The 15,419-nt window shown below is 47.5% G+C and overlaps 1 protein-coding gene across 1 annotated transcript in view; it reads left to right on the plus strand.

The window, feature by feature from the left end:
• Positions 1-2,398: 2,398 nt before the first annotated feature.
• The window catches only part of LOC133353048 (dynamin-binding protein-like), a 40,040-nt gene continuing 27,019 nt past the window's right edge, over positions 2,399-15,419 (plus strand). The window contains 5 exon segments of the mRNA XM_061569141.1: positions 2,399-2,598; positions 10,224-10,374; positions 12,146-12,268; positions 12,398-14,230; positions 14,746-14,850. Of these exon segments, the coding sequence (XP_061425125.1) occupies positions 10,230-10,374; positions 12,146-12,268; positions 12,398-14,230; positions 14,746-14,850 (2,206 nt within the window). The 5' untranslated portion in view covers positions 2,399-2,598; positions 10,224-10,229.

The raw sequence follows: 15,419 nt of genomic DNA on the forward strand, positions 1-15,419 counted from the left end.
TTTCTGTTTATTTCCTGCTTTCTATACGCGGTGGTGCGTTAGGATCTACGGATGAAATGCGCCTTACAAATGTGAATTATCACCATTAGTATTGTTGTTGTTCTAATGCACGCGCGCGCACAACACGTGGGTGAACCCCGCTCTGCGCGTGCTCTTAGCGCCACCTGCCGTGCGCGCGCTTCGCATCCACGGTGGAGTTGAGTGTCTTCTTCACTTCGGGTTCAGTGGCCGAATTAAACTGTGTCGTACACCAGCCTCCACCCGACACGGTCAATATAATAAAGTCACGTGAACAAACGTGCCGATCTATGACTGCTTCAGCACACCCGGTGTGGTAAATGTTGAGATTGCTCTCCAATCTCTCCGTATTGTTCAAGACTACGTCTCTAATTGCGTTTATTCATCCATGCGCTTTTCTTTCACATGATAATAATCAGTGCACATGTGCTGCTAGGTTGGCTGTTGCATCGCTTAACCATTAAGAATGTATACAGCTTAGAGTGGATTTAGTCCAGCAGTGGAGTGAAAATTACTGCGGGTGATTATGATGCTCTTGGCTGTGTTTTCTGGTCACGTAGCCTAAACTACTATCTTGACATTTTATTGATCAGAAAAAAAACACTTTAAAGTGGTAGTCGTCGTTTAAATAAATCAAAGACAACTTCGACGCTGCAACCACGTACGCACATATAGATTGCGCTGTTTAAATGTTTGCACTCATGGAGCTGGGGTGAGGGGAGGGGGCGAGGTGAGGGGGGTGAGGAGGTGAGGAGGTGGGGTGAGGGGGGTGAGGGGAGGGGGCGAAGTGAGGGGGCGGGGTGAGGGGGGCGGGGTGAGGGGAGGAGGCGGGGTGAGGAGAAGGGTGAGGTGAGGGGGGTGAGGGGGGTGAGGGGGGTGAGGGGAGTGAGGGGGGTGAGGGGGGGTGAGGGGAGGGGGCGGGGTGAGGGGGCGGGGTGAGGAGGGTGAGGGGGGTGAGGGGAGAGGGCGGGGTGAGGGGGGTGAGGAGGGTGAGGGGGGTGAGGGGAGGGGGCGGGGTGAGGGGGCGGGGTGAGGAGGGTGAGGGGGGTGAGGGGAGGGGGCGGGGTGAGGGGGCGGGGTGAGGAGGGTGAGGGGGGTGAGGGAGGGGGGCGGGGTGAGGGGGCGGGGTGAGGAGGGTGAGGGGGGTGAGGGGAGGGGGCGGGGTGAGGGGGCGGGGTGAGAAGGGTGAGGGGGGTGAGGGGAGGGGGGCGGGGTGAGGGGGCGGGGTGAGGGGAGGAGGCGGGGTGAGGGGAAGGGTGAGGTGAGGGGGGTGAGGGGGGTGAGGGAGGGGGCGGGGTGAGGGGGCGGGGTGAGGGGCGGGGTGAGGAGGGTGAGGGGGTGAGGGGAGGGGGCGGGGTGAGGGGGCCGGGTGAGGAGGTGAGGGGTGAGGGGAGGGGCGGGGTGAGGGGGCGGGGTGGAAGGTGAGGGGTGAGGAGGGGGCGGGGTGAGGGGGCGGGGTGAGGAGGGTGAGGGGGGTGAGGGAGGGGCGGGGTGAGGGGGCGGGGTGAGGAGGGTGAGGGGGGTGAGGGGAGGGGGCGGGGTGAGGGGGCGGGGTGAGAAGGGTGAGGGGGGTGAGGGGAGGGGGCGGGGTGAGGGGGCGGGGTGAGGGGAGGAGGCGGGGTGAGGGGAAGGGTGAGGTGAGGGGGGTGAGGGGGGGGGAGGGGGCGGGGTGAGGGGGCGGGGTGAGGGGGCGGGGTGAGGAGGGTGAGGGGGGTGAGGGAGGGGGGCGGGGTGAGGGGGCCGGGTGAGGAGGGTGAGGGGTGAGGGGAGGGGGCGGGGTGAGGGGGCGGGGTGAGGAAGGTGAGGGGGGTGAGGGGAGGGGGCGGGGTGAGGGGGCGGGGTGAGGAGGGTGAGGGGGGTGAGGGAGGCGGGGTGAGGGGCGGGGGAGGAGGAGGGTGAGGGGAGGGGGCGGGGTGAGGGGGCGGGGTGAGGAGGGTGAGGGGGTGAGGGGAGGGGGCGGGGTGAGGGGGCGGGGTGAGAAGGGTGAGGGGGGTGAGGGGAGGGGCGGGGTGAGGGGGCGGGGTGAGGGAGGAGGCGGGGTGAGGGGAAGGGTGAGGTGAGGGGGGTGAGGGGGGTGAGGGGAGGGGGCGGGGTGAGGGGGCGGGGTGAGGGGGCGGGGTGAGGAGGGTGAGGGGGGTGAGGGGAGGGGGCGGGGTGAGGGGGGGGGGTGAGGAGGGTGAGGGGGGTGAGGAGGGGGGGGGGGGTGATGTTGCCCCTCCTGCAATCTCCACCTCTTCCACCTAGGATTTAGATTCCGTAGCTTGTATAAGCAAGCGCCCCTCCCCCCCCTCATTGGCCTGATGAGGGGGCTGGGCCTCGCCTATCCGCAGTAGTAAATCTACTGGCGAGCGCGTCACGTGCCGTGAGCCGAGTGGGCCACCTGAGTGGTTCGCCGCGGGTCGCAGTCGACCGAGCGCGCCGCTCCTCATCGTCGCCGATATTGTTGTTGTTGTTGTGGTTCTTGTTATCGTTGTGGTTAGCAGCGTTTAGATGCCCGCGTTGTGTAGCTGCGGTGGCTGAGAGGGCTCTCACTTGAGCTCGAATGCTGCGCGGATCCTCCGCTGTTCGACCCGGCCCGAGGTCAGTGTCTAATATCGACTGTCACCATCCATCATCATCAAGTCCATGGTCAAATCCACTGCTGGATAGAAGGGCCCGGCCCCCCCCCCCTCCGCCAAACATGTCACAAGTTAAATAACTGCTCCGTGATTTGATTGCATCGCTCCGTGTCCGCGGCGTCCTCTCGGGCGCGTCTCCCGCCTTTGGCTGCGCCTCCGTCGTGCGTCTCGACCTCCTTCCACTCCCCGTCGCGCCCTGCCCCAGGTCCCCTGCACCAGCCTGCGTCTCTTCTCTCGTCCACGTGCTCCGCTCTCTGCTCTCGCTGGAGCTCCTCCTCAGAGCAGGCTTCTTCTCCCCGTGCTTCGGAACCCTTCTTGACCCTCCCCGCTCGCTGTCCCGCAATGACAATATTGGTGAAGTATGGTCAGACGCTCCGCCCCCCCCCCCTTTACCATGACTGACACAGCGTGAGGGAGGCTGTCATCCAGCAGTGGAGTTACAAAGGGCAGCTACGCGTGCTAAGATCGGCGTGGGGCAGCGATAGATCTCCGTTGGCGACTTATAAACTAGTGGTGGAAATTCCACGTTCCTCTGACAGTATCTAGTATATCCACATGACACCCACTTTTGTAATAAATGTCGGTGGGATAAGAACAACCAAGTTGGACAACGTCAATAATGGATTTGCAGTGAGAAGACGGGTTCTCGTCATGGGAATGTGGAAACGTCCAAGTTTCCTTTGGCACCCATGCACATTTGACGCATGGGGACACTTGCTCATGGGATTTTCCGTGCATCCCAAGTGCAGGAACCTCGTGAAAATGTTCAAAAGTCTCCGTGAAGCCTTCATGTGCAGATGTTTAAAAGAAACTATGAAGTTATGTTAAGTTGTTTTAACTTTTGAAGCATTTCTACTCGGCCGTAATAGCCAGCAATTGGAGCTGTGAATATTGTAACAAGCCTTGTTAAGTTCTGCTTCTGTTGTTATGAGGGTATATTGTGTTACACACACGGTGTGTCCCTCGTGTGAGGAGGACGACTCCAGGAAGCTTCAGTTCGAGGTGTATAGACGATAACTGGGCGTACAGTTAGAAGTGATGATGCATAGGTTACAAAAGTAAAAGAAACATTCTCATTCACTGCATCGTAAAGTAATTTAATTATCAACCATGTTCTGTCTGTCCGTGGTGCTGCTGATGCCACAATTCTTCCATCATAAGGCTCCTGTGCACAATGAGTTGATTTCACCGGTGTGCTGTACTAGTAACGAATTGGCACGTTCTGTTTGCGTGACAAACTTTACTAATTGGCTGTGTCGGGTGGTGGCGGGTTTAACGACATTTATATGTACACGATGTAACCCAAAGACCCTGTATTATGGATAATATTGGTCGCGAAAGCCTACGTGTTAAACTGACTAACCTATGAATGTGATTGCATTATCACATACAATTAAGGTTGTTGCCTTTTTCTCCCATTTTGCACCAAATGGCACGTACATTTAGGTTCGGAACATTTGCCGAAAGCTCTGTAACTAACCACAGCTTCTGAGAGTCGAATTCACAGAAGTACTCTCCGACCTGGTGAGGTCCCTTCATTTGCCCCTTATCCACACGAGGTGAACCACATTCTCACATGGCATGCAATAGAGGTTTTTATCACACGCCGTATTTTGTAATCTTCAGAGCCAGAATGTGTTATCTATTGCCCTTTGTCGGTGCTGCTGGTCATTGGGGCTGTGACATCACTGTACCACGTTGGGCAGTGGTGGGTGGGTGAACCTGGCGGATTGGCGAGAAGAACCACTTTATATATCACACGCCACTGTTGTCAGCCGTGGCTGAGTACATAGTAAAGGATTCTGACCACTTCACAAAATCGTGTTTGAAAGCTTTGTGCAGTCATTGGTGACTGGTCTGAGACCATACACTTGGTGTCCTTCCAAGTGTCCCTTCCCTGCAGGTATAAGCTAAACTGTGTGCAGTGGCTGTAGTGGTGATGCTGAGCTTTGCATTGTGGGAGGTTTGGGTGGGGTTGGTGACACACGGCAGGTTAGTCGGCAAAGTGAACACGCCCTGAGTTTTGGCATGTTTACACATGGCTTATAGCGGCATTGGTATGTGACGGTTTTGTGTCTTGCGATTGTGGTTTACAACTCGCGCACCAGCATTGCAGCATAGAAAAATAATGCGAAAAATAAAACTAAGAACTGGGAAGAAAGGCTGCGGTAAATGCTATATTTTTAGTTCTACAAGTAGTGTGGGTAGCTAACTTAAATACCATCATTATTAGGAGGAGCCTTAGTGTCCCTAATTGTTAACTAGGCATCTATTGGGACATTTTGCTCCTCGGGAAACCACCCAATTCACAAGTGCATCATGACCTGGGCAAGGCAGCACTACTCAGGCAATTGTTTGGGGGATCACATAGGTGTGTTAAACTCCCAAACCAGCTGGCTAGTCAGGACATAGCAGGATAGCAAGTGGGTTCATACTAGATTCGAAGCTTTCGTGTCTGCAGGAATTGCTCTTTGGTTCTTTCGGTAAAGTCACGTAGAAAATAAATCAAATAATAATAGAATACGACGGTTCGGTTGCAACCATCATCAGGTAAGAATGAATAACACGGACCAAGGAAACAGCATAGGCAGACACACATGCAGAGAGAGACACAAGCTGTCTCTTACCTGATGATGGTTGCTTGTGTTGCATTTTCGACGTGACTTTACCGAAAGAACCAAAGAGTAAGTGGGTTCATGTACGCATAATTATGAGTTTTCTCGGGTAGTCTGATTTTATCCCATGAACAAAATACTTTCAGACAAATCTCTCTGTCCATGACTCCCAACATCTTTAATACTTTGAGGTTTTCCCACATAAGCAATTTACATTGTCATTTGCCCCAATAGAGCATTCAGTAAGGGACAACGGTAATGTATAATTCATGATTTTACTCTGAATGTTCTGTTAGCTTACCAATGGCCTAATAAAACAAACAGGGCAGTTTGTAGAATTGTTTCTACAAAGTGCAATTACACTCATGGCACTGAACCCAGACGCAAATGGAGTACCTCCATCTCACCTTGTCACCTGCTATTATTTCGAATTTGCCTCTGGACATGGATGAGGTTATTGTTACAAAGCCAAGGTGGCAGAGAAAGCAATTTATAGGAATTAGTAACTGATAGGCATGCAGCTCTTTAACCCCCGGTGATTGACAACTTGTCATAATTCATGGTTATGATTTGATTCAAGAAATAATTTCATGCATGCATGCATCAGCTCTGTCCACCTGTCTGTAATGTGAGGGTCACAATAACTCTTAAAAATGATACAGCATAAACGGAATGTTGGTTTGTATGAAGTGTCGATATTCAAGACATTGTTATTATGACTCCTTGAAACATTTTAAAGAACAAATATTGGAACGCATTACACGTGTCTTGCATATGCATGATTTTTCTAGCTTGTTTCGTCTTGTTTTTACGGTCTTGTTATGGATTTTTGTTCTGTTTCATTTGCAGTTCTGTTTGCTCCAGTCGCCTACTTGTAATTTGCATTAATTGTGATTAATAATTCCTCATGCACGTGCTTCACTCCATACACGTTCAGTATTGGAATGTGTTTTGATCTTTGAATGAATTGGCTAATAACTGTTAGTGTATTGCATGGGTATTGGGATTATAGCTGTATTTAACGCACCAATAATTGGGTGTGCTGAAGAACTTTAATATACTGCACATGTAATAACACGTGTAGGAAGATTCCATTGGGTGCAAATGGGAATCAAATTATACTGCCGTTTCCTGAACTATATGAACACAATTTTGGCCGTTGAGTGAGGGGAACCCGGACTAAAGCGCTGTGTATGGAGCTCCCGGAGTACTACGCAGTTGTAGTTTGCAGAGTTGAACGAGAGTAGGTTGGTGAAACACGAGACTACGATCCCAGCCATGTGGGCTGTGGGCCGTGGCGCGTCTGTACAGTGCTGGGGTGCGCTCCACTTTTGGCCTCGGGCTTAGTGGCGACGTAAAGGTTTTTTTTCGCAGCAGCGCAATCACATTCTGTATATCCACCTTTGCAATGCACATTGTGTGGCGTGTGATTCATTAATGAGGAATGTGTTCATCTCCAACTGGGACACATGCATTTAGCAGGCGCTTGCCCTCCTCGATCCCCAATGAAACGAAGGCTTTTTAAAGCCGAGCCATGTATTCGTAAATGTGCATCCATTTATCAGTGGACGAAGGCCTCCCCACGTCACGTGGGATCGTGGCATTCGTGTGTGACCATACTTCACCACGCTGCCTAGTGGGGTGATTATGAAGGCAGATGGCATCGACGTGGGAGCATAGAATTGAAGTGCACCAACGTAATTTGCAGCACTGCTGCCAACAACATAGTGCCGCAGCTTGTAACACCTATTATGCAAGGTTGTCGCCAATCTAAGCATTATCCTGGAGCAGCATTGCTACTGGTATCCGATGAGATCGGGTGCATTCTAGTTTGGTCATATTCTGCCCATTGTGTTATCACTTAAGCTAGGTTTGGCATTCTCTCATGCATTTGTGCAGGAAGAGGTTTTGTGTTGTGTATGGGAATGTGGGAAGGTTATATGTCACGTGAGTATGCAATGCGTATTGAGCACAAAATTGTGCTTTTCAAGAGCCAAGCAGCGTATTTTAAATTGATGAATGCATTGTTTAGCAACTGAAATCAGTTGTAATCCCTTAATCTGGCCTCGGCTGTGCTTGCAAAATGTGCCGCCAACCACCGCTGTGGTTGCTGTAGTACTCAAAATATATTTTAGTTTTAGATCCATTTCAAAACAAATCCAAAAAGCTACCATCTGATCTGCCCATATAATGTATTAACGCCCATCTGTGACACTTTGCATAAACACCCGGACACACACAAGTTGTATATTCTCAAGTTCCGCTCATTACTAAATCACCCGTGAATGCATCAAATGACACAGATGCTTTAGCAGGGCTGTGTTTCTGGATAGTGCTTGTCTGGATGACCACTGGAAACACACAGGTTGTTATTGGCTGGATGGCTAGGTGCAGGGAGCCGTGCACTTTTATCCTCCTGTGTGTATGCACACCATCCTGCACTGAGGTGCGTGGTGAAGTATGGTTAAATAATACTCATGACCCACAGCGCAGGGAAACCCTCATCCAGCAGTAGAGTGGCAAAGGAGCTGTACATATACATTTTGCATTTGATTGCGGTAAATGTATTTTTATATTCTGTTGAAGTGGTTGAGGCTTTAAAGACAGATCAGTAAATGCGGTTAAAGTTGTATGTGTCCATAAATTATTATGCAGGAAGTCTGAGTAAACTGTTATATATGTGTCGAAGCCAATAGTGTACTTCCCTGAACATGTGGATACATGTGTGGTATATCTCAGTAGAGTACTTAAAACAGTTCATAATGGTCACGTCAAGCAAATGGGATTTCGTAATTGCAGAGGTGAGTTATATTGCAAAACTTATTTCGGTGAATGCGTCAGGAATATTGACGGTTTACAATATGAATATGGAGAATTATTGCACAATTTTGGCTCTGATGCTGTCAGGCTACACGTGAATATATAAATAGCAATTATGATGTGTAAGAGTTGTGGTATTTTAATGTCATGTTGAGTGCATAATATCCCCATGTGGTGTTGAGGTGGTGTTGCTATTTCACAACATACAAATCATCAACACTACTTCCATGATATTGGTTTTCTAATGCATTTCGCTCATCATTTAAGCTATATTGCATGTATCACAGTTGTAACATTTTAAATTAAATCTTTAATGTGCATTCTAAGTTGCGCATCATAAACCTGTGCCAGAATTGACTTGAGTGTTTCATTCTGGAGGGGATTGTTAAGTACTTTCTTTTGGTATAAAACATTTAAAAGCAAGTATCACTTTTTTGCAATGGAAAAGTTTGACTGCTAACAGACAGGAAACATCAGAAAGGCCCCTCGATATAAAGGAAATTTGTGGTTCTGCACTCCCAAGTGGCATGTCTGAATTGGTTTTGTCTTGGGACCATTCCATCCATTATTTCTGCCCTCTTGAAAGAATTGATCAACCACTACATATCAGTCCGTGAGAGCACATTGTTGGTACTTGGATTTTTATTTATTGGTTCCACCAGGGATCGATTGGGGAGTCTAATTGAGACCGTTGTACGGATTGGTGGGTAGTGGCAATGCCGGAATGGATGGAAAAACTGTTAAACTTTTCATTTTTAAAATTGTCGTGAAGTAGCTAGGCAACAGAAAGTCGACACCAGGATTTTGATAATATATTTCTGAAGCATTCTTTCAGACCACTGCAAAGGAATGTAAACTGCCAGGTTAAAATGTAACATGGGCATTATTTAAAGTATTCAGAGTAGGTCTATTCCTTTGACCGAGTAAAAAAAACGTCATAACATCCCCAGATGGTTTTACTTTTATACTGGAGTGTACTTTTTCATTACCTAAGTTATCAACAGAAGGTGTATATCGGATCAATTGCTTATGTGGTAAATGCTATATTGGACAGACAGGATGTAACAGCGTAAGACTAAAAGAACACCAAAGGAACATTAAATTATCTCAAACACAACTGTCGGCAGTGGCAGAACATGCTTGCCAACAAGGACACTCATTTGAAGTTTGATAACGTTGAAGTGTTATGGAAAACTAATTATTACTAGCCAAGACTAATTAGAGAATCCATCGAAATTGAGAGAAATACCAATAATTGTAACCGCTCTGATAGCTACAGACTTAGCGCAGCCTGGAAGCGTATTATTAAGTAATACACAGTACATATTACAATTCCTTGGCTGTCCGGAGAAAATGGTACATCAAATAAAGCACAAGGTTTTTGTGATAAGGTAGAATTCCCAAAGCGTGACCTCAGGAGTCACTGAAAATGAGGTATATTTTTCAGTGCGGCATACACTTGCAAGTTCTTTTGTTTTTGTTGTTCATGCAACTCACTAAATAGCACATTTCACTGAAGCACATTTTGCAGACAGCATGTTTAAGGAATTGGATGCTGATCTAAGTGTTTCAAACGGTAACTAGATGAATGTAATTAAACCCTCTGTGCTTCTAATTTCAGCTGAAGATGCCATCCTACTTTTAGTCCACAGCGTATCTGCGTGAACAATGTCCTTTGAGCTTTGAAGCCAGGAAAACTCCACGGGAAAATCCGATCTCTGCCCTGTGCCTTTGCTGCATTTGTTTTCTCAGTTCGCCAGTTTGCCTTTTAACCCATCATGTATCCACTGTGGGGGACTGCTATCAGTTGTTGGCATTTCCTCCACGGTGTAATCGCTATTGAAATGGTTGGCCCTTACAGTCATATCTGTCGGACACCGTCTATTCAGTGTGGCAATCTAATGTTGGACATATGGTAGTAACATTGGGTGAGGCAAACTTAGCAATCAAGTTGGGTAGCTGGTAGAAGCCCAATGTCTACAGCAATGGCATTTGTGAATATATACCATGAAAACTAATTTTGGTTGACCTCCCTTTGATTAAAATCACGTTTAACCAATTTTAAAAAAGTTTAGTTTTGCTTTTGATCATGCATCGCACATATTTGCACTGCTAACCTCCACGTGCATGTGTTGTGTTTGCACGATCATAGGCGGACATGGAGGCGGGCAGCCTGCTGCGCGCGATGTTCGAATTCCGGCCCAGTGTGCCGGAGGAGCTGACGCTGTTCGTGGGAGATGTGGTGCTGCTGTTGGACACACTCGACGAGTTCTGGCTATTAGGCAAGAAGGATGGGGTCACAGGTGAGGTCGTGGGACAATGGGATGGGCTGTGCTGGGTTGAGCATGCTATGCACTTCATCCCCATAGCAGCATGTGTATTGCACCACTTTACAGCCGTGCGTATAATCTTTTTGGCTGAAGCTCATTGTACTTTGGATATTTTAAGTGTAATTAAGGTGGCCTGAAGGACTCTTTAGATTCCATTCAGCATGCTCTCCATTGTGTATCGAGTTGATTACCACCATCTTAATAGTCATCTCCACAGAGTGCATTGATTTGTTTTATTCCGCCGCCCTCAAGTGTCGCTTTGAGTGTTCATTAGTCTGATTTAAGTTGGCCAAGAGGATGGATATTTGGCAAAATGTGTTGTTTTTGGCTATTTTGGGAGTACATTTTGTCCCATGTAACTGGAAAACCTGCCCGAGCTTTCCTACAGGAAGCTGACATTTTGTTTAAAGTTGCAGCGACAGCTTTTGTAATAAGCTATGTCGTGCGTGTCATGTGCGTGTCCACGCTTCCTGTAACTGGAAATGGAACTCCAGACATTGTTTCCAAAATTTGTAAAAGCAGACTTTGGGGTGATATGTAGTCAATACAAATGTTTTTATGAATAATTATGTAAAGTTAATGCCACAATTTCAATTGATCTTAAGCAAATACAAAGGCATACAAACTTAAAATATTCGTCAATAACGCTGCCTTAAAATATAATATATAATAGATTATGTTTGGGCAAATGTCCCTTCTTCATAGCACATAAACAGAGAGGCCTGAGTGATAGTGAAAAAGAGTTAGACTGCAATTTCAACCATTGGGCCTGATGAGAATTTTTTTTTTATGTTTGTTGACAAGCAGTTTTTAAATTGGAATATGAATAGTTACCTATTAATACATATAGGTAACTATTATAAATATTATGCGTTACCCAGAATGCAATGTGCCAGCAACATTTTAGAATTTTACTTTGTTAATCATTAGCTATTAATAGGTAAATATTCGCGTGCCAATCTAATGCATTTCACCAGAAAACATGTTTTAAATGTTATACTTATCAGGCCCTACGGTGTATAGTGCAGTCTCCCACTCTTATCCACTCTTTAGGGCGTCACGGTGGCGAGACATTAACTACCTCACCTGGTACACAGGATGCGTGAGTTCGATCCCGACCCTGAGGCCTGTATATTTGGAGTTTGCAGATTCTCCCGTGGTTGCGTGGATTTTTCTCCAGGTCTTTTGATTTTTCCCACCACATTTAGAAACATGCGTTCAGATTATTTGGCTGCTAGAAATGTCCACATGATAAGCCACTTTGTAGAGCTATTATTTGTGGCCAGGTCGTTTCTGAAAAAGAGCTTCATAGCTCAGTGGGCCTTACCTGGTAAATTAAAATAGTTTTATAGTTTAAATATCTCTGGTCTCTCTATGCGCTCTGAAATCAAGTCAGTGCTTAAAACATCACCGATTATATATTTTTCCTTTTAAGTCGGTGTTATGAACGAACATGGTGAGTTTTTTTTATTTGTGCTTTTGTACCCCTGCCAACACTGCAGCATTTAAATTTACATCAATTTATAAAATTTGTTGCGGTTACAAAAAAAAAATCTTTTGTTTATCACTGCAACACGCAGTACCAAAGAATATTAACCTATTCATAAACCCAGTTATAAAACAATTATAATTATACTGTGCATCTAATATTATATATTTAATTAACGTACAATAACATGGGTGGTTATGTACACATGCCTGCACGCATTATGCTCTTGTTGTTATCCACTTTGCTTTGCTACAGGGCAATTCCCATCCAGCTTTGTGGAGCCCGTTCCCATCCCCAAGCTGCAAGCAAAAGAGAGGCTTTACGTTTGCACAGAAAGCTTTAACCCCCTAACAGCCGACAGTCTGGAGATCAAGAGGGGTGAGCTTCCAATGCTGCACAGCACCTGACACATCATTAGCAATAACACAATACCGGTGGCAAAAATATGATCAAAGAAAGATGGTTCCTGCAGTGACCCTGCTAACGATGGAATGCGTCTTGTTGCAGGAGATGTGCTGGTGATAGAGGAAGCACTTGACACAAACTGGTTCCGAGGACGCAGGGAGAACCATCGTGGCCTCATCGCCGCGTCATGTGTCACGGAGCTCAGGTTGCCGGCTCGGCCAAGTCGGGGTGGTTACCCGGGTGCCGACAGCGACGCCGACTTGGTGTTGCCTGCGAATGCGCTTGGCCGAGCGCGGGCCATTATGGGGCTGGCGGCACAGATGGAGGGCGAGCTCGACTTTCGAGAAGGCGACATCATTACGATAACCGGCATCCCGGAGGAGGGCTGGTATGATGGGGAGATTGATGGCAGACGTGGCACTTTCCCAGAAGGCTTTGTTGAACTCCTCAAACCACTGAAGAAGATGAATGTGAAAGATCACTGTCAAGATGAGGAGATCTTGGATTCTGACCAAAGCACTTTATGTGGAAGTGAATATGGACCTCTCAGCCAACACAACGTTGATGAAAATGAAATTTATGCTGTTGCACTTTATGATTTTAAAGCCATCGAGGCTGGTGAGTTGGACTTCAGAAAGGGTGACCGAATAACAATCGTTCAGGAACTGGAAGATGACTGGCTGGAAGGTGAAGTTCGTGGCTGCAGAGGCATTTTCCCAATTCGGTTTGTAAAACTGGAAGCTAAAGAGTCACCTGTTTCTGATCTCGTACAGACAATGGAGAATGATCCCAATTTAAACCGTAGCAAAAAAGAAAATACGAGCTTTAAAGAATCAAAGAGTTTTGATGTATACCAAAAGGAATTGCCATGTAATTTGCTTGAAAATAATGAAGAATTATCACTTGACTCTTCAAATATTGAGATCTCTGTTGTTGGCCAACAGCCAGATGTTTTGGAATCATCTTTCGGTATGTCCAGTACGTCTGAGACACCAAAAGAAAACACAGGATTGCGCTTTCCATCTTCCCCAGTCCGACGCTACGATGTGCACCCTGAGGTAGGAGAGAACAAGGATACAAATGTTGGGAAACCAGTGAAGATCGACTATACCGTCACAATCAGGTCAGAGCAAGAGACATCCAAAAGGTCTCATAACAGAGAATCTGTACACCAAGACCTGTTGCAGTGGGTGGCGACACAAAAGCGACATGCCAAAGACAGAAGCGAGAGTTTTGAAGCTTTTCATGTCAACGAAATTTCAAGCAGCAGCACTGAATGTACTGTGCATAATGGTGGCTTGTCTTCAAACTGTAAACCAAAGCCAGATTCGCTGAATCATAAGAGTGGTGTTGGATTGTCTGGCTGCACCTCCACAGATCTCGAGAGCAAGTTAACTGAGCAAGTAATGCAATTCAATCAGAGTCTCTCAACGAAGAGATCAGATGTGAGCTTGGAAGCACATGACCTACTACAAGGTCCCCAGCAGCAGCAGCTGAATAACGAACAAGGACAGAGCCGCCCTCCCATTCCTCCTCGCCCCGACGTGACTCAGCAGCCCCAGCCACCACCACGAGCGCACCGCACGCCACCGCCCCCGCCTACCAACCGACGGGCATCTGCCCCTCTGAAAGTACCGCCACTCCTTCGTGCCAACATGACAGTCTGGCAGAGCGCCGAGGACAGAGACGGTGGTGGAAAGCTGATGCCCACGAGACCCGCGCCCATGCCTCCTGGACAGGCGGGAACCACCCTGGAAACGGGCGCTATTCTGAGCAGAGCAGCCTCGGTGTGTGGCGACAGGGCAAGGGATGGAGCTCCCGTGTCTGCTCCGGTGCCTCCCTATCGCCGGAACCACTCCAGTGGGGATCTGTCTGCAGATCTGGCTCATGTCAGGCAGAGATTGCAACCAGGTGCAATCACAAGGCCGGCATCGGGTGAGTGCCGTACAGTTTATGTTTGCGCAATTCTTATGGTGGAAGACTACCACGAAGGCATTACGTTTTCAAGGATGTGGAAATAGTCTGCCAGTAGGAATGATGTTTCTACGTGGCTTGAACCAGTGAAAGTTAATGCACCCACAATAGTTACCAGGGTGGCCGCCGGGCTTGAACTGTGAGCCTCTGAAACAAGTGGCAAATGTGTTTCCGCCCGGCCACGTACGCCAGTACGCTAGTGAATTATCGCGTTGTCATGAATCTGGCTAGAATGGATTGCCATTAACACATTAGCATTGTTCAGTGCAAATTTACCCCATGTCAAGTCCTTTGGGGACATTCACACTGACTTAATAGGCAAATCATAGAGTTTGCACCGGTTTAACATTTAATTACAGAAATGTAAATGCTTAAATAATATTCGCGACCATCATGGGGATATCAGAGACTGCGCTGTTTAAATGTCTCAGCTTGATATTTGCTCTTTCCCTTTGCTCTTTTATCCTATTCCTCAGCCCAGCTGCAGACTCACGACTTGATAGATCTTGGGAGGGAAGATGAGCTGCTGGATTTTGGTGGCAGCCATGGAAGCCAGGACAGCAACCTTGACATTGCCGCAGGTAGCACAAGTTATTCTGTGCATTTCCAATAACAACGGTAACAAGGAAATAACCTAAGAGTTAAATATTACCGCTTGATGGAATAAATTCTCCTTCACTTGCACTAAGTGGAGTGGAATTTACTGTTGCATTGCACAATTTGTTAAACAAATTGTAATAGCCTTGTGACCTTTACCACTGACACACTGCCCCAAACAAATATCAATTTTGATCTTGTTCAAGGGTTATTAAAGGCCCGAACATTACAACTCTGTGTGCGTTTTTTGGGTTTGATTCATTTGGCAAGGGAAAATTGTTGGCTTTCCCTCTGCTACACTCGCTTGACAGCCTGACACTTTGCCCTGCCACACCCAGTGTGTCACAGTGCTTGTCTGACATCACTAACCAGAGGAGATGAATGGTGAACATTTAATAGAGAAATGGAACATTTATGCTGGTCTTTAGAAATAGTTTTAAACAATCCAGGACGGTTTGCTATTATGGAAACATTCCAACTGTGATTGTATTTGTTTGGGATGCCCCAGCGGCAGTCGAGGTTTTTGACAATGATCTGCAGGGATTGTGCGTTT

Source organism: Lethenteron reissneri, chromosome 42 (genome assembly GCF_015708825.2).
Source record: "Lethenteron reissneri isolate LAM-NWPU_2019-01 chromosome 42, ASM1570882v1, whole genome shotgun sequence".
Classification (NCBI taxonomy): Eukaryota; Metazoa; Chordata; class Hyperoartia; order Petromyzontiformes; family Petromyzontidae; genus Lethenteron; species Lethenteron reissneri.